Source organism: Pomacea canaliculata, linkage group LG7, assembly GCF_003073045.1.
Source record: "Pomacea canaliculata isolate SZHN2017 linkage group LG7, ASM307304v1, whole genome shotgun sequence".
Lineage (NCBI taxonomy): Eukaryota > Metazoa > Mollusca > Gastropoda > Architaenioglossa > Ampullariidae > Pomacea > Pomacea canaliculata.
In genome coordinates, this window is record NC_037596.1 from 336,992 (window position 1) to 357,053 (window position 20,062).

Here is a 20,062-nt window from a genome sequence, read left to right on the forward strand (position 1 = left end):
GTTATTATAATTAAAAACTGTTCCTAGGTACTTATACTCCCATACCACCTCAATTGTTTTTCCATTGAAGGAAAGATGTGGAACTTTTCTAATCTTTCCACGTGAGAAAATCATAGTTTGTGTTTTTTCAGTGTTTAGTTGAAGGCCATATTTTTTGCAGTAAACATTTAAAGCATCTAATGCTTTCTGCATATCACTGGCAGTTTCAGCAAGTATAACAGTATCATCAGCATACAAAAGCAGGAATAAGTACAGATAATGACCAGCATTGCAAAAATCATGTTCATTAGCTAGGGTGTGAGGTAATACCAGACCATCAACATACTGAGAAAGAAATTCTTTTAAGTCATTTAAAAACAATGAGAAAAGTACAGGCGACAGGTTTTCTCCCTGCCGTACTCCAACATTACAGGTGAAGAAAGAGGATAGTCCATACTGTGTTTTAACACAGGACTTTGCCTTATGGTAAATATCTTTTATTATGTTTAACACTTTCCCGCCTATGCCATGGCTAATCAATTTTTCCCACAGTATATGCCTTTGTACATTGTCAAAGGCCTTCCTGTAATCAATGAAAGTGCATAGCAGTCTTTTCTTGCACTTTAGATAAATATCAATCAGGCAATGCAACGCAAAAATATGGTCGACAGTGGAGTTATTTTTTCTGAAGCCTGCCTGTTCTTGTCCTAGTAGATTGTTGACTTCCAAAAAGGTGTATAACCTTGCGTTAATGATACTGGTAAATAGCTTTCCAATGCAGCTCAATATGGTTATTCCTCTATAATTATCAACATTTAAAGTGTCACCTTTACCCTTATACAGTGGGCAGATTATTCCAATAGACCAAGCTTCTGGAACCTTACCAGACTGTAGAACAAGGTTGAACAATGATGTTAATATGCTTACTAATTTTGGAGAAGAGGCTTTGAGAAATTCATTTAAAATCATTTCAACCCCACAAGCCTTATTGTTTTTTAACCTACCAATACCTGATTGTACATCGTCAGTAGATATCTCTTTATCCAATGAGTCATTAATAATTAAATCACCATTTATATCTAAGGGGCATGTATCAGGTAGGATATCCTCATCAGGAATGTTTCCTAGTTTTTCAAAATGGCACAAATTCCTCAAGGGATGGTATATTGTCCACTATATTCCTATTTGTACCAGACGAGTTAAGAAGCTTCCAAAATGACTTAGGGTTTTTGCATCGCATAGTTCGTAGCTTCTTGTGTAAATGGCTTCTGTATTTTTCGTACTTCTTTCTTAAAGTAAATTTATAGTTTTTAAAAGCTTGTTTAATGTTATAATTGGTTCGCTTGGCTTTCCGGAGCTCTTTACGTTTTTGTCTACATTCATTATCAAACCAGGGTAGTTGCCCTTTATTATTAACTTTAATAGATTTCTTCTTATGCTGATGAGTATTTATCATACAAGACATTTCTGCTGCGGACAAAATTATATCAGTTAGTTTTTCAGACACTTCATTTACATTATCCTCTGTAACATCATGGACATTTTCCAATAGTTTATTTAATAAGACAGCTAACTCACAGACATGTTTCCTCGTTGATACTATTAAAAAACATTGGAGAAAAGTTCCTGCCTCCAGACTGGTCTACTTGAACCACATGGTATGCTTTTCTGGTTGTTTGGTTTATACTTAATATTCTCAACATTGTGATGATTGATATCAAAAATTAATGTCAGGTAGAGAGGGCTATGAACATCAGAAATACACTCATTAAATTCACCAATAGAAAACTCTGCTAAATATGGAAAAATATAAGGGGAGGCAATTGCATAATCAACTACACTCAGCCCTTTACATGTAAAATTGCCTACGTTATCATCCTTTCCGGCCCTGCCGTTTACAATCAATATGCCTTCACTTATACAAAGTTCAAGCAAAGAATGTCCAAAATTGTTTACACCCTAATTGTCCCTAGAGTACCTTGATTTATTTATGCCAAAAGTTTCCATCAGATCAGTGGTTGTAGCAGTAAGTGCATTGTCATCAACACCATTATCATCAGAGTTAATAAAATCTGGAATTATTCCTGTCCTAGCATTGAAATCTCCAAATAGTAATACATATTCACTGTCCCAATTTGCTAACGTCTCTTCTATTTCTTGAAAAGCTAGTCTGTTACTATAAACAGAGTTTTCAGGTGGCACATACACTGCAGCACCAACAAGAGTTTGAGATTTCTCTTTACATGGAACACTTATTTCAAAAAACAAGCCGTTGTCTGCAACTGGGTGCTGGACAAGACGATAATACTTCAGAAGGTTAGCATCTATTCTACTGGTAAAGTCAGCGTTCTCAACAATCTTAATGTGTCTCAACAACTCGTTACGAACAAGTAGTGCTACACCTCCGGATCTGTATCTAAAACCTCTTCTGTTTTTCATGAAACATGTAAAACCAGCCAGGTCGACCTGATCAAAGTCGTCTAGTTTGGTTTCTAGAAGACAAGCAATGTCTATTTTAGAAATTACATCATATAATTCCGGAAACTTTTTCTTTGCGGTGAGCCCACAAACATTCAGAGATAAGAAGCGTAGGTGCATGCTTGCCAGTTTCGTGCTGCTGCAGTCATCATCTTTTAATCTGGCTGGAGATTCATAGCTAGTCATACTAGTGTGTTTGGGCGAATTATCATAAAGTATTGAAATGTCCTGATCTGCATCGGGCAGTCGCAAGTGGTCATCGCATTGTTGGGTAGCTGGTTGAGGAAGCACAGAGTTATGCCCCCTTGGGCCAGCCTATGCCTGTTGGCTTATCATAGGGGTTTCATCCTCACATCCACAAGAAGCACCCGCTTCGGATAGATACCCCAGGCCGAGAGACGCATAGTCGATGACTTTCACTCCAAGCTTAAAGAGATCGTCTGGTGTCTCTATTACTATTGGCTTTGGGCGATCTTCGGGGGGCAGTCCTGGAGGGGATTTCTTCGTACACATTATCTTTCCGTCCACAGTCCACGCCATGTAGCCCAGTCTCTTGACTTGCCCAAGAAGTCGGGCACGTAGAGGGGTGATATCATCATTAATGAAAGTTTGCTCATAGCCGGGTTTACCTTTTAGGTTCTTTTTCTTTGCCATGATTTCGTTTCGTTTTCGCCTGGAAACAAACTTGACCAACACCGGTCGAGTTCCTCTAGCCATCTTCCCAGCGCGATGAGCCACAGCTATGTCGGCAACAGACACAACTACTCCGGCATCGTTGAAAACTTTGATAGCTTTTCGCTCCACCTCTTCCGCTGTCTCTCCCGCATCCTGTGGGATACCAAAAACTCTGACTGACTCTCGACGGCTGTACTGATGCAGTCTGTCATTTTCGTAAGTAAGTGTCCGTACAGCAGCCAACAATTTTTCAGTTGCTGGCTGCTGTTGGGCCTGCAACAAGGCGACTCTGTGAAGGCGACTATCCAACTCAGCTGTCACACCTTTGATTACCTCCCCTACTACCACAGACAAGGCTGTCGCAAGTATAGGGATCATTTTTCCGATTTGGTCGCTTTCATCGCCGCTCACAGGTTTAAAAATCGATAGCGCTTCATTCACCTTTGAAAGGATTTTGTCCTGAAATGACGAGGGATCGACACCAAAGTGCTCTGCAGCTTGTAGCGTTGATGGACAGGCTGAAGACATACTGTCAACACGCACAGAGGGTGGTGTAACAGACGATAATGATAATGAAGATGGTGATGGTGTCACAGGTTTTAGTTTCAGTTTCTTTGAAGTTTCTTCTTCTTCTGAACAGGGCGACGAAAACAAACTCTTCTTCGCCTTGCCTCGGAAAGACATAGCAGATAAACACGTCACCAACACTGAGCAAGGAGATCAACACAGCCTTGTGAAACACAGAGGCAATGCGACAGAAGAAAAAGTCGAATAATCCAAATCAATTCCACACAAACACATGAAAAAAAGCATATATCCAGTGAATCAATACAGTAAACAGCAAACCCTCTCAGAAGATGTAAATACACAGCACAATTAAGCCAAAACAATAGTAATTTTCCATAAATCGGAAATTTTAACGGGAGCTCTAAAACACGATGTCACCTCCATGAACACAGCTCACTCTCGAAGTTGGTTCTTACAAAGGGGAAGTTATGATTCTTACAAGAGAAAGTCAAGACCCCGGGGTCATTACCACCAACAACAGTCGCATAGTAATGTAATGGCATGTCCAAAGCGTTAATAGTCTAAAGAAAAGGAAAGAGTTCGTAACGTAAACGTGAAACCAGCAAGCTATTATTTGTTATCACCAAAGAAAACAGAATGTTATAATTCTGTAGAAACATAATAATAACTTTCTAATATAATTGCTGTATGGTGTTGCACAGGATAATAATAATAATACTAATATTGTTAATACTACTAATGATAATAATAAAATAATGATAATAATTGTAATAATACTTATTATAATAATAATGCCAATGATAATGACGAAGATAATGACGATAATACTGACGACAATAATGACGATAATAATAATGCGGAAATCATAATGATAATAATAATCTGCTATTTGTCTTAAACTCCTTGGAACGAACTTGATTTGTAAGCTTTTTTTTTTTTAATCAAAGAACAGTACTTCCAAGCTAATAGAGCAGTTCTTAGCAACACCATACTCAACAAGTTAAATCAAATGATGGAGTAGCTGTAAACATCACTAGTCTGCTTACTAATGTTGCACATGACGCCGACATCCTGCCAGTGTCCACAGCTGTGTCTGTAGAGCCCCGAGTATTCACACTGCTCCAGGCTGGTTTCGTTCCCCACACACTGCAGGTTATCTAACAGAATAGGACCAGAGCCTGCTCCGTACTTAATTGTAACCACGGCTACTGCTGTTGTGCTGTCCGACATTAGAAACGAACAGGAGAAGATATAAATATTGAAAATTAACATACTCTTTACACTAAATACAGACTACAGTTTGTATAAACATGTATGCAAGCTCGCGCGCCGACACACACAGCACTTGCCACAGATCAACCCTCAGTTTTATATCATGTGAATGCTGCTGACGCTGTTGGTGTGGTTGCTGCTTTAGACTTTTCTCCTCTTGTTTTTCATTCTCAATTCCATCGCGGTGTGCACTTCCTTTCGTCTATATCTCTCCAACCTCCTCATACTGTTCTTCTAGATTGGCAGGTTGGATGTGGTTTTAGCACCGCGTCTGTAGCATCCTTCATATTTATATCAGCTTTTCTCGATTTGTTTCTACTGGTTATTTAATACACATCTTTGTTATCTTCTTTATTGTGGACATTTTGAAAACTTTTTGTGTGAAAGCCTTTTACTTTTTTTAAGACTTAGCGTCGCAGTCTCTTTACTACCTTAATTTTTAGAAATCTTTTGAAATTATGCGACATGTAGACAATAAATTAAAACAATATTTATTACATTACAACATAGAGTGTTGGAAAATGAGTGCAGAAACCAAGTACAGGACTTAAAGACATGCAGTTAAACATACCTGGACATTAACCTGAACTTTGCTGGGTAAGTAAATATAAACATCTAGCTTACAGGTAAGTGTGATGCATTTTACTAACCATCTAACTAATAAATATTAGCAACATTACAAAGCCATTCTCTGTAACACAGTCTTTTCTTTCCTCTGTCAAATCTTCGAGAATAATTTACACTGTAAACAATCTAGGTAATACAGCGAATTAAGACTTCTCCTCTTCTTTCATGATTGTTGAACCACAGCCGATTTTTCAGTAAACCATAAAACACTTTACCTATATTACAGTATGTCCATTAGTAACAAGAATCCAGACGAACCCCAACTAAGAGACATTTCAAGTGTCCCAAAGAGTGATCTTCTAAAGTTTGATTGTCCAGAAAGTCAGAAGCAAATTTTACTTCCATTTACAACCAAAGTATCGCAATTGTCGTGAAAGTGTTCAGAACCGACAAAAAAGACTGTGTAAGTGGTTTGTTTTACTTATAAACGAGGCATAGACTGCCACTGGTTGAAAAAAGACTGTTCTCATTGCAGGCAATAGTGAACCTTAAATACTTTTACACCTAACACGCTCTATATTATCAGGCTGTGCTTTTTTTTGTTTCATGTTTGATGATGAGCCATTTGATTAAACGTGTAAATGAAGCAAAAGTCACTGTTATTTAAATTGAGTTTATTTCATTAACCTACACATACCTGTTGAATCCTAACATTCTGCAGGCTACCAAAGCTTCTTTCTGTCCAAAACCGTCACCACACACTGTGTTCCAAGTTCCATCGTAAAATATTTCCAGACGTCCCGACTCCGCTCTGCCACCGACCACACGAGCTTTTAACTCTTGAGCTAACATTGAACATACAAACATATTACATTAATAAATTAATTATATCTTTGTCGTAAATAAAGAGTAAAACAGCTGTGAACAACTGTTATGTTGTATGATTATCGGATGGTTGCATATCTCTTTCTCTTTTCTTAAGCTGGTCTAGTAACATTGTGCTCTCCTCCTGTATGTACAAATGTTTTATTATTATCAATGGCATGAAAAACATTTCTACTTGATAAAGCTTTGCTCTAAGTCTTTTTACGGCAACGAGCATCATCAACATTGTCGTTGTCACGGATAACTCAGAAACTCATTATTAAGGTGGATTTAGTATTTATTACTGTAAAACAGCTCATTACCTATTTGTAGCTACCCGCACTAAGAAGCATGCTATGAAACTATAAGTATTTATCTACTCATTACTTTTTGTGAAAAAATGAAGAGGAATGAAAGTCGAGGAAAGAAAAATAAACGAATACCACTGTATGAAATATAAAGTCGAAAAAGAAGGAATAAGAAATCTCAATGTTCCAGAAAAAAAACATAACCTTAATTTTAATATCTGCAGCGAAGTAAGGATGGAAAAAACCTCATAGAATAGAAACTATCGGTACCAAGCAAAAACAAATAACTATTTAATTCTTATCAGTGGGAGAGAAAGATCGTGTAAGTACTACTTGTTTACAGGTCATGCAGGTAAAGACTTCTGACAATAAAGGGATCATTTGGCCACAAAAGCAATAGTAACATGTTATACTAATTTATAGCTGTGAACATCATAATGTATTTTGCTGATAAGGATACACACATATGTTTTGTCTGAGAAGACAAGATCGTAGACGGTAGTGTGCCGTTTCTTTTGTCGGTCAGTCAGTCAGTCGTCCATTGGCCAGCAACTGTCGGAAGGGGGAGTCCATGGATAGAGTCGGCAGCTGACAGACTCAACCAGAGTCCACCACCGATGTCGATCGGCTGAAACCCGCTGTAGGTGACCCCATGTCCAGCCCTTTCCTTTCATCTCCCTTTCCACTGTTCTTCTCCAAGTTTCCTTTGGGCGGCCTCGTTTTCTTCGGCCGTCTGGAGTCCATCGTAGGCGACTGTAGAGAGGTCTGCTGTGCTGCGGAGCACATGTCCAATCCATCGCCAACGCCTTCGTTGAACCTGCGTGGTGATGACTCGGTTTCAGTTCTTTGGTGCAGTTCTTCTTGGTGATGGTAATTGGGCCAAAAGATGTTAAGTATGCACCTGAGGCATCTGTTTTTTTTTTTTGGAAGACGTCAAGCTTGTTACTGATGGTTTTGGTCATCTTCCATGATTCTGATCCGTAAAGAAGGGTGCTGATCACATTTGACTTGAAGATTCTCAGCTTGATCTTCTGACTGATGTTTTTTTGCCTTCCATGTGCTCCTGAGTGAGGCGAAGGCCTTGCTGGCTTTCGTCAGTCGGGCTCGAATCTCCACCTCCGTATTCGCGGTGTTTGACATTTTCGATCCAACGTAGGAAAAACTGTCAACTTCCTCAATCTCTTCTCCATTTAGTTTGATATTGTCTTGGACTCTGGCGTTCACTCTCATACTGTTAGTTTTTGTGGGTGTGTGTGTGTGTGCTGACCTTCAAGCCAAGGTTTCCAGCTGATTCTGAGAAGGCATTGGTTTTTTTCTGGCGTTTTTTTTTTTGATGGCGTAAGGGACATTAGGGCAATTTCATCAGCAAAGTCCAAGTCTTTCCAGCGTTGTTGTTGCTGTCATAATGATGGTCCATCGGATCCCTCTCTTTACACTGTCGGTGGAAGTCTTCATTCTCCGGTCACAGACAACCTGGGATTTGAAATCGCTGTACAACATTGCAATGACCTGAACAAGTTTTGCAGGGACTCCGTAATGCCTCAGGATCTTCCATAAGGACTCTCGGTGAATGCTGTCAAAAGCCTTCTCCAGGTCGATGAAATTGATGTACAGCGGTGTGTTCCAATTGTTGCTCTGCTCCAAAATCTGTTGCAGAATGAAGATGTCCTCGGAGCAGGATCGCCCAGGACGAAATCCTGCTTGTTGTGGTCGGAGGTCTTTCTCAAGAGTTGTCGTCAGTTTTGACAAAACAATCTTGCTGGAAACCTTGCTGGTGAGGGAAAGAAGTGTTATGCCTCTGCAATTATTGCAGTCTCCAAGATCTCCTTTCTTGGTTAACTTGAAGATGACCCCTGCGAGACCCCGGGGTATGCTTGCCTAGCGAGCACTGTAAGAATAGGGTCCCTGCCATCCAGCCAGGCATGTTTTAAGAGAGACTAAGGTGGACACCTCACCTACAGGTTAATTAGGTTGTGGTAGGGCTAACAACTCTACCATGAAAACAATAGATATTACAGAAACCAATACCACCACCAATAGTCGAATAGTAAGGTAATGGCATGTCCAAACTGTCTTAAAGAAACAACTAGTTCGTAAAGTAAAAGTAAAAACAGCAAGCTATTATTTAGATTCAGTAAGGGAAATATATGACTGTTTGAATTAGAATTTTGAATTTAGAAACATACTAATGACTTTCTGATATAATTTTGTTCTTAAACAGTATAATGATGATGATAATAATAACAATAATAATGATGATGATGATGATGATGATGATGAAAGATAAAGGATAATGGATAATGGACGATGGATTAAATGTTCTTTGTCTTGAACACGCTCTAACGTACTTTTTTAGTCGTATTAATCAAAGAACAGTAATTGAAAGCTAATAGAACAAATCTAAGCAACACAGTACTGACATTTTTAACAAGATAAATTAAATGCCGAAATGGCTGCAAATATTTCTGATCTGCTTACTAAAGTTGCACATGACGCCGACATCCTCTGAGTGGTCACAGTTGTGTCTGTAGAGCCCTGGGTATTGACACTGCGCCAGGCTGGTTTCGTGCCCCACACACTGCAGGTAACTGAACAGAATAGGACCAGAGCCTCCTCCGTACTTGCCTGACCCCACAGCTACTGCTGTTGTGCTGTGAGAATTCAGAAACAAATAGCAGACGATATAAAGATTAAAAATAAACATTTTTATCTTTACACTGAATACAGACTAAAGGTTGTATAAACATATACAAGCTCGCGCGCAGACACACACGAGGCATTAGTCACAGAGCAACCCTCAGTTTATTTCATGTGACCGTTGCTCTTTCTGTTGTTGTAGTTGCTGCTTTCGACTTTTCCCCTCTTGTTCAACATTTGCCTGATTGTTTTCTTTCTCAATTCTATAGCGGCCTTCATTTCTATTTCGTCTACTTCTCTACAACCTCAGCATACTTGGCAGATTTTTAGCTCCGCACACGTAGCTTGTCTGCATGTGTTTCCACTGGTCACTTATGAAACATCTTTGTTACTTTATTTGTTGAGGACGCTTTAAAAACTTTGTGTGTGAAAGCTTTTAACTTTTTTAAAGAGTCTGCATTGAAGTCTCTTTATAATTTGCAAACCTCGACTTCCTGAATATTTGTTTTACTTAGAAACGAGGCACAAACTCCCACTGGTTCAAAAAGACTCTTATCATCAAAGGCAATAGTGAGCCTTAAATACTTTTAAACTTAACACACTTTAGATTACCAAAAATAACTGTTATTTAAATTGTGTTTATTTCGTGAGACTACACATACCTGTTGAATCCTAACATTCTGCAGGCTACCAAAGCTTCTTTGTGTCCAAACCCTGTACCACACACTGCGTTCCAAGTTTCATTGTAAAAGATTTCCAGACGTCCCGCCTCCGCTGTGCCACCGACCACACGAGCTGTAAACTGTTGAGCTAAAATAGAAAATACAAATAAGTTATTTTAATAATTTACTTATATCTTTGTCGCGTTGCATGATTATCAGATGATTACATGTTTCTTCCTCTTTTCTTTACCCGGCAAGTAACATTGTCCTCACCTTATGTATGTTCACGTGTCTTATTATTATTAAAGTTTTGAAAAACATTTCAACCTGATAGACGTTTGCACTAAAGTCTTTTTATGAACATTAGCATCATCGTCAACATTGTCGTTGTCGCTTGATAAATCAGAAACTCATTATTGAGTTAGATTTTGTATTCATTGTTGTAAAACATCTCATTGCCTATCTAAAGCTAGTTGCACTAAGAAGAAGCCTATGAAACTATAAGTAAAAATCAACTTATTGCATAGCGACAAAAATCGAGGAGGAATGAAAGTCGAGGAAACAAAAATAAATGGATACCACATTATAAAGAACGGCGGAAGAATGGAAGAATACGAATATTACATGTTAGAGAAACATAACATAACCTTGAGTTGAATATCTGCAGCAAAGTAAGAATAAACAAATACAGAAAAGAAACCATCGGTACCGAGTAAAACCAAACAACCATTTAATTTTTATTAGTCTGAAAGAAAGCACATTTGTGTTTATAGGTCGTGTGGGTAATGACTCCTGACAGCAAACAGATTTCTTGGCCACAAAAGCAATAGTAACATGTTATACACGTTTCTAAATCTGTACATCATAATGTATTTGGCTGATAAGGCTACACACAGATCCTTTGTCTGAGAAGACACAGACCACACAGACCGAAGTGTAGCAGTTTCTTGTGTCGGTCAGTCAGACAGTCGTCCACCGGCCAGCAAGTGTCGGAAGGGGGAGCACATCGATAGAGTCGGCATCTGATAGGGTTACACCTTATTGTCTATATTGGAGTATAGTGAGCAGGTGGTTTACAGGACAACAAGTTCAGTCTTGATGTTCGTAAGCCATCTATTTCTGTGGCCACCGAGGTGACATGGGTTTCCAATGTGCTTTAAGAACTAATCATCCAGCTGTCATGCCGTGTCACATGACTAAAGAAGACCAGCTGAAACTGGCAGACTGTTGAAGTGGAGGTTCCTGGTGTCCTACAAGAGTTTAAATCGTACTTTGTATAAAGTCGTTTGTTCTATGTTCTCTGTATGAGATCCGAATAAGCCTCCTTATCGACTTGCTCTCCAATGCTTGGATTCTTAGACAAGAATCCACGTTTCACATCCGTAAAGAAGGATCAGAGCTACCAGAGATTATTACAGCTTGTACTTGCTATTCCAACTTATCGACTATGCCAAATCCAACCTAGCATAGCCATTACAACTAGTCCGCGTAATTCCATTTCAGAGACATTTGTACCTGTTTGTCAGTTTGTTGTTGAGACCTTGCAGTTGTTTGTTAGTGCCTGCTAACAGATTATGTCGTCTGCAGAGTGTAGGCTGCATATCATCTTTCAACCAATGGAAATGGAAGTGTGATGGTCGTGGAGTCATTTAATAACGTGATAAAGGTCGTTCTTTACGTGCACCTACTGTGGTGCAAAGGTAAACTTCGTTATTCTGATAAGGACCCCTCTGTGGTGATGCTGATGCTGTTTTATGCTATTTTTATCATGACTTTACTTAAGTCGCTGTTAAGTCTTATGATTCGGTAATTCTGGCACTGTCTGCTGTTTCCTGCTTTACTTTAAGTGTGGAAGGTAACTAGAAACTGAAAGCATGGCTTTTTGGGAGCTTTTGTTAATACGATTCTTGAATTAAAAAATTTAATAATTAAAAGGATTGAATGGCAAAGATGCTGATTAAGAAAATGTAGGAGCTCGAAATTAACTAAAAATTTATTTTCTTCATGTACATTTATATTGTTTGTCCCCTAGGAAAAAGTGACATCAGTAATGAACAAAGGAAACGCTTCTATCCAGACATTAGTCATTGAATATAATAACAATAGGAAGAGCAGTTCAAATACCATGGTCGACATTTATTTAGTTCTTACAGGATAAAATCAAGATTCCAGGTTCATTTCCACCAAAAACAGTCGAATAGTAATGTTAGGGCATGTCCAAATTAATAATAGTCTAAAATAAAGGAAACAGTTCGTGACTTAAGAGTGAAGCAAGCAAGCTATTCTTTATTATCACCAAAAAATTCAGAATGATGATGATGATTGATGATTGATGATTGCTGATGCTGATGCTGATGCTGATGCTGATGCTGATGCTGATGCTGATGATGATGATGATGATGATGATCAGTTCTTTGCAACACCGTGTTGAAATTTTAAACAAGATAAATTAAATGCTGAGGAAGCTGTAAATATTACTGGTCTGCTTACTAAAGTTGCACTTGACGCCGACATCCTGCCAGTGTTCACAGTAGTGTATGTAAAGCCCCCAGTGTTCACACTGCGCCAGGCTGGTTTCGTTCCCCACACACCGCAGGTAACTGAACAGAATAGGACCAGAGCCTGCTCCGTACTTGGCTGACCCCACGGCTACTGCTGTTGTGCTGTCCGACATCAAAAAAGAAGAGCAAAATGGAAATGTGGGTTAGGATGCAATGTTTTCATAACACACTTTTGAGGCACAAAAAATGATTCTGCCTTTCTATTTACATCTACTCATGGTGAAAGGGGCTGTGTAAGTGGATTCTTTTATTTATAAACGAGACACGAACTGCCACTGGTTCCCATCAGAGGCAATAGTGACCCTGAAATACTTTTAAACTTAACACGATCTAGATTATCAGGCTAAGCCTTTTTTGTTGTTGTTTGTTTGTTTATTTCATGTTTAATGATGAGCCAGTGTAAAGCGTGTAAAAGAAGCAAAAAGCACCATTATTTAAATTGTGTTTATTTCGTTGGACTACACATACCTGTTGAATCCTAACATTCTGCAGGCTACCAAAGCCTCTTTCTGTCCAAAACCGTCACGACACACTGTGTTCCAAGTTCCATTGTAAAAGATTTCCAGACGTCCCGCCTCCGCTGTGCCATCGGCTACACGAGCACTTAACTCCTGAGCTAAAATAGAAAATACAAACATGTTACTTTAATAAATTAACTATCAATTAACAGTCGGCCTTCTGTTGGCCAAAAGCTGTCGAAAAGGGGAGCACATAGAGTCAGCAGATTACATGGCTACACCTTATTGTCTATATTGGAGTATAGTGAGCAGGTGGTTTACAAGACGAGCTCATTCTTGACGTTTGTAAACTATTTCTGTGGACATCCAGGCGTTTACGGTTTCCAAGATGCTTTAAGAGATATTCAGCAGGAGTTCTGCCAGGTCACATGAATAAAGAAGACCAGCCTATACTGTTTCTTAACTGTTCAAAGTGGAGGTTCCTGGTATCCTACAAGAACGACAATCGTCCGTCGTATAAAGTAGTTGGTTCTATGTTCTATGTTCTCGGTATGAGATCCGGAGAGGCCTTCCTATGTACTTGCCGTCCAATGCTTCGATTCTTAAAGAAGAGACACACATTATTACAACTTGTACTTGATATTCAATCTTATCGGCATTGCCAAACCAAACCTAGCATACCCATTACTACAATTTAGTCTAATTCCAATTCATCTACATGTACATTTGAACTGTTTGTCAGTTTGTTGGTGCGACCTTGCAGTTGTTTGTTAGTGCCTGCTAACAGATTATGTCGTCTGTAGACTGAAAATAGGCTTTCAACCAATGGAAAAGTAAGTATGATGGTCGGACAATTAATCACCGGTGATAAGGGGCGTTCTTGATGTACACCTACTGTGGTGCAAAGGTAAGCTTCGTTATCTTGCTAGCAACTCCTCGGTGGTGATGCTGATACTTTTTGTGTCACCTTTAGCATGACCTTGCTTTGGTGGCTGATAAGGCTGATGGTTCTGTAATTCTGTCACTGTTTGCTGTTTCCTGCTTTTATGTGGGAGACAATTTCTTGCTTTTCCAGACAAGAACAGTGAAAACCTTTTGTTTTTTCCCCGTCTGGCTTCAGAAGCTTAGCTGAATTATTATAAACGTTTGTTGACTTTCCTTCCATCAGACTGAGTAGAGACCTTTTGACCCCTTGCCAAACGACTGGTAGTTCTGTAGGTTAACTGTTTCTAGTCTACTTGTTTTGAAGGGTGTTAGCGGAAATTAGGTACAAATAGTATAAGAATAGATGAAATTACTAATTATACCTCTACCCGAAAAACGAAATAGAAAACAAACCAAGAACTACAGAGCCATAAGAATTATCAGCTACTTTTTCAACGTCTTGCTAAAGGTCATACCGAACGGCATGAGCACCGCAGAATAACAGGCTACATGTCCATAATAGATCATATGGCTATAACAGGCTACATGACTATAACAGGCTACATGGCTATAACAGGCTATAGGGCTATAGCAGTATATATGGCTTTAGACTACGTAAGAGCACAGTTAAGCAGATCTTCAAATGTCACATTCTCATAGGAAAGCGTCTCAAGGTAGACCTCTATCAAAACTTCATTAACTTTAAATAATCATTTGAGAGACTCTAGCACGTGGGGCTAAGCCATGTCATGTATGAATTCAGCATCAAAGGCAGCCTCGTTCTACTGTTAAAAGGCTGAATAATATCTCATCGAGTACATTGCTGCTAAACAACCAAATAGGATCTTACTTTCACACCACAAGAAGCGTACTTCAAGTATGTCGTCTATCACTGATGCTGCTTTATATTTGATTTGGAGAACATAGTGCTCGACACTCTTTAATACCATCATACTTTCATCTCAATTAATGGAAGACTGATCTGCATCAGTCCACTTTTTGCAGTAGTCAGTAATCCGTTAGCCGGCACTAACAAGGAATTACAAGACCTAAGCAACAGACTAACAAACAGTTCAAACAAATATGGAATGGGGACAATAATTCCACCCGTACTTCCCCACACCTGCTTCCAACCACGCCGTCAAAACGGCAAGTTTTCTGATGTTTAAATGCTTTCGTTAATGTTTTTATGTTTATTTAACTCCATTTATATTGCATTCTAACTGTTCTCATTAAAACAAATACCTATGTAGCCTGTAACTTTCAAATATTAGGGAGTCAACAGGGGCTGGGAACCAATTAAATCTATTTCCTTTATTTCTTATGGAAAAAATTGTTTCGGATAACGAACATTTCGGATAACGAACAGCTCTCCAGAACGGATTAAGTTCGTTAATCAAGGTTCCACTGTATAGGAACGGGGTACAGCTCGAATAAATAAGCAGCTTCAAGTACTTGGGAGCAACCCTCTTCAAGGACTGCAGCTCCACGCCAGATATGTAATCAGGATGGTAAACAAGCTACAACACTTATAATTAAGCTAGACAGGATCTAGCATAGCCATGAGATAAGGTTTCCTACAAAGTACAATCTGTACAAATCCTTGGTAGGAATAATCTACAGATGTGACACATGGACACTGCACGCCGAAACGGAAAAGAGACTCCAGTCATTGGCGAGCAGGTACACGACGAGACTGCTCCTGATCTCATGCAAAAAACATAGAAACAATTACTTTGTACGAAACAAGATTGCCACACTCACAGGACACCAGGAAACTAAACTTCAACACACAAGCGACGTAAGCAGGTCTTCTTTGGTCATGTGACCCGACACGACACGCTGTCGAAGACTTTCCCTCAAGACAGAATAGCCGATGCCGCGGCGGCCACAGGAAAAACTGGCTTACAAAGGTCAAAGACTAGACTGGTCATCCTGTACAGGACGTGCTGATTTTTGTCCACAATAGGAAATAGTGGGGCCCTGTGAGCTGCCTCGTCTATCAATGTGCTCCTCCCAACGACAGGTGGCGGTCAAGGGACGACTGACAGACCACCCCCCACCCTAAAGACGGTCCATGGGTCACAGAGGTCATTACCACCTCCACTCGGCAGCTTGTCACGCTTGGCTCGTTCAGCCTCATCACCGTCTACCCCGCGGTGGTCTTTTATTGTCATCAAGAAATCTTGACTACCCATAATTTGTGAAGTTATGTCTCACGTAAGATGTTTACATGACAATCCATGAATTCTACCTTTTTCAAGTCACACAAATATTTTTTTTTTTCTCAAATTAGTGTTTTAAAGACGATATTTTTGTAGTGTCCAGCAATAGAAGTATAATTGTAACATCGAGATATAAATCTAATAAAACATAAATGCACACAAAATGGCCACAATCACTACTTTAGGTTATGAAGGTTTCACTGGTAATGTTAGGCATATAGTTTAGCAAACCTCGTGGACCTCGAGGAGGCTATGAGCGGGGAATAGAGTCCTCGATAAAATAAATCCGCATAACCAATATTTCAGGAAACAATCTTTGTGTATGGTTTTAACCTGTCATTGAAGCTTCTATAATATAAATCATACCGATAATGATAATGATAATAATAAAGATATTGATAAATGTAAAATTTTTAAAGCTCATATTGTCACTCCTTAGGAGCGTGCTCTTAGGGCCTAAGAACAAGAACTAAACATAAATGGAATCAAAGGAAATGGACACACATGGCATATGAACTATAAAAAGTAAACAATAGAGCTAATGTTAATAAAAACAATTAAAGAAAACACAGAGGAGCCAAATAGCAAGAACAAGAGCTGAAAGTAACGAGATATCCCAAATTATGGGAGTGAAAAAGGTCTAGCAATATTGGAAATGTTAGGAGTAATGTCTACGGAATAGTGGGTAGGTGGCGGATATGGAAAGGAAGACAGTTTTATTGTTTTGCTGCACAATAACTCAAACTCCTGTGGCCATATGTTGCTTTTTTTGTGACGGGAAGAGTAAGGAGACGATTATTAGACGACGAGAGGAGTTTTGTAGCTGAGATGTACACCAGTAGAGAGTTTCATATCCGTGACAAGTTATTACAGTAGTATGATGACTACTTACCCAGGCTTGGCACCAACAGCAGGTACATGAGGTAAGTAGTGACCACCCTGTACCTCATGATGCTCGTTGACTCTGGTGATGAAGACTTCCAATGATGGTGTGTCTGTGACTGACAAGACACTGGACGTCGACCACAGCGCCGCAGCTTTATCCGCAGCGACCAGGATGTGAAGGTCCGCGAGCAGCGATTGACTGACATGTGACGTGCCTGGCTGTGATTGGTCGGCTCTGTTTTATCTTTTTTAATGTCTGTCTGTCTCCGCCTGAGGATGTGCGTTTGTCTTTGTAGTGCAGTAAGAGTAGTGCGGTGACTGAGCCCTAGACAAGAAAGATTCCTACTAAATTTTGTGAGAATCAGACAAGCATACTCTTGAGAAATAGTACTTGATAAGAAAAAAATTTTTTTTAATCTGTCGTTTGTGTCGAAGGTATTATTTACTTCATACATTTGACTTTTTTTTTTGCTGAGGTATGCTATATGGAGTGTCATAGGGGATGTTAGATTTTTCATTACCATTTGTCCTTTTTTCGAGAAACAGAGCACGTACTTTGGTTGCAGGCGATAAGACAAGCGAGAGGAAAGTAGATGATAGTTGCGCAGCGAAGCTCAAGCTCACCCCTGATGATCGCCACACTCCGCCCCAGCGTCTCCCCGATGCCCTCTCGGTCGCGCGCCCTCTGTCGTGTACGTCGATGGCCGACTGATATCTTTATTTGCCATGTTGCTCAGAGTTGAGTGGTCTTGGGTTTAGGCATTGGCGCAGGTTTGCGGGGCTTCCAGATGGTCTTGTCTACAATCGTTCAGGTTTTTGTTGTCTGAGGATGTGACGAATGTCACGACAATAATATGTTAGTGCGTCGTACATTTTTTTTCTTTCACTTCAATTTATTTTGTGTTCTAAATTACAAATCTTCCAGGACATTTACGACTTTACCGTTAAAAAATCAAATAATAACGAAATTGTTCTACAGTTTTTGACCGTTTTTGATCGTTCTCGCCAAAAACTAACCCCGTGTCTTCACAAGTTGTCTCACCACATTTATAGCCGAGACATTGCGAGAAGACAAGATAGAATAAAGTCCCTTCGCCCAACTGGCTGGAGGGGACCAGCTCTGACGTTTTTTGTATCTTCTGTGGATCTACGATGAGTTTTGGTTTCTCCCATTCATCTGTAATGTTTGTTGCACCTTTCGCATCTGTTGTGGATTGTTATTCTGTGCTTGTGCTGCTTCATTACTTACAATAGACATCTTCGTCCACTAACGGCTTCCGTCTCATGTTCTTTCATCTTTCTTTGGATTTTTGACTGTAGTGGATTTTGTGCCTTTTTTAATTGACACTTTTAGTTGTTCTAGCAGTATGGACCAGTGTGGACCATGCCGTTTTCCATTTTTGATTTACGAACCACGTACGTTGCTGCATGATGGGTCGATTCTATTCTGGATCTCTGCGCTTCCGCGATGTCGTCTGGAGATGAGATGCGTATGTATGTATGTATGTATGTATGTATGTATGTATGTATGTATGTATGTATGTATGTATGTATGTATGTATGTATGTATGTATGTATGTATGTATGTATGTATGTCATCCTACATCTTCTTCCCGGCATGTCACTGACTACTGTCTCCGTTTCTTCAACGCCAGGACTGTGCTCTGCTCTAAACTGTGTTGCCTTAAAACTTATTAACATCTTATCTGAAGTTAAGGCCGTTGAGAGCCGGCATAGGCCCTGCTTCCCAGTAATACGTTACAGTCGAGCTAGTCACAGGATCCGACGGTATGTGAAATATCAGACTAAACACCAAACTCGACAGAGAGAAACAGGATCAAATATGCTGAATTTCGACATTCAAGGTGGTGTTGTTCTTCAAGTCAGCACCACATTGTATGTCAATGATGTCAATGACAGCCATTCCAAGTTTGAGAAACTTTTCTATGCTGTTGATGTTAACGAGAGCACGCGTGTGGGAACAACTGTCTTCGCTAACATCAAAACAACAGACCCGGAGGAGGGCATAGGCCACACAGTTTCATACAACATGACTTGTTTTACATTATTTATTTCTTTTACTGCGCAAAGAGCATTCGTATGAATGGACACCAGCGCGTTATAAATGATCATGATCATCATCATCATCATCAAGACAAGCAGCAAGACTAATGGCAGTCATCGCAGTTTGTGAATTGTCTTATTTGCTCAGACTTCTCCCTCGCAAGTGTAACATTGCTTCGAGTCCTGTCGCGCTAAAATAATTGTCGAGAACAACAGCAAGAGCAATAACAACAAAGCTATGAATAATAACATCTCTTTTAAGATAATTGATTGAGTCAGTTCATTTTTTAAGCTTAACAGGGTCAACCAATTACAAACTGTTCATCTTTAGGTAAGTAAATACTACGTTATATTGCCGACCTCCTACAGATACAGGCAGACAGAAATACACTGATTTAAAGAAAACACTAACCTGCGGAAGGCATCTTCTTTTTATCCACAGAAGTTTCGTTTGTGTAGCTTTAAACAATATGAAACAAAACTAAGATTTGTTTGATAATCTGAAATTACAATGTTTATTTAAAAAAAAAAACATGGATGATAAAGACTAGTGTCTCACAAGTTTCTTCGATTCATATCACATAAATTTCAATAAATTTCTTGCTGTTGAATTTCCCTTCTATGATCTTAGGACAGAATAAGTTAATAAATAATAAGTTTTTATTCCTGATTTTTTTTACAATATGCTCAAACAAATATCACCCTGTCTCATCATCTCTCTCTCTCTTTAATTCACACCCACACACAGACGAATACATATGTTACTTTCTCTGTACCAGCTATATGATAATTGTGTAAAAACACTGAGCAAGTCCTCGAGAAGATAGAGAGATGGGGGGTGGGGATGAGAGAGATAGGCCTTTTCCACATTAGAAGCCTACATTTGAAAAGCAGAAAAAAGTATGGGGAAAATATGTGTGATTGAAACAGTTTGAAAAATAACAAAGCTAAGCTTCAAACTGGAAACAATTTATC

At 39.3% G+C, this 20,062-nt stretch overlaps 1 protein-coding gene across 3 annotated transcripts in view; it reads right to left on the reverse strand.

The window, feature by feature from the left end:
• The window catches only part of LOC112567799 (deleted in malignant brain tumors 1 protein-like), a 50,098-nt gene extending 32,966 nt beyond the window's left edge, over positions 1–17,132 (reverse strand). Inside the window, exons 1-7 of one of the 3 annotated variants that reach the window (XM_025244641.1) lie at positions 17,031–17,130; positions 13,000–13,147; positions 12,461–12,633; positions 9,971–10,118; positions 9,150–9,322; positions 6,197–6,344; positions 4,707–4,879 (exon numbers count right to left, since the gene is read on the reverse strand). In XM_025244641.1, the coding sequence (XP_025100426.1) occupies positions 4,707–4,879; positions 6,197–6,344; positions 9,150–9,322; positions 9,971–10,118; positions 12,461–12,633; positions 13,000–13,147; positions 17,031–17,088 (1,021 nt within the window). In that variant the 5' untranslated portion in view covers positions 17,089–17,130. Of the gene's footprint in view, positions 1–4,706; positions 4,880–6,196; positions 6,345–9,149; positions 9,323–9,970; positions 10,119–12,460; positions 12,634–12,999; positions 13,148–17,030 lie in introns of all 3 variants that reach the window. The other 2 variants (XM_025244642.1, XM_025244643.1) reach the window with 2 other exon arrangements.
• Between the last annotated feature and the right edge of the window lie 2,930 nt (positions 17,133–20,062).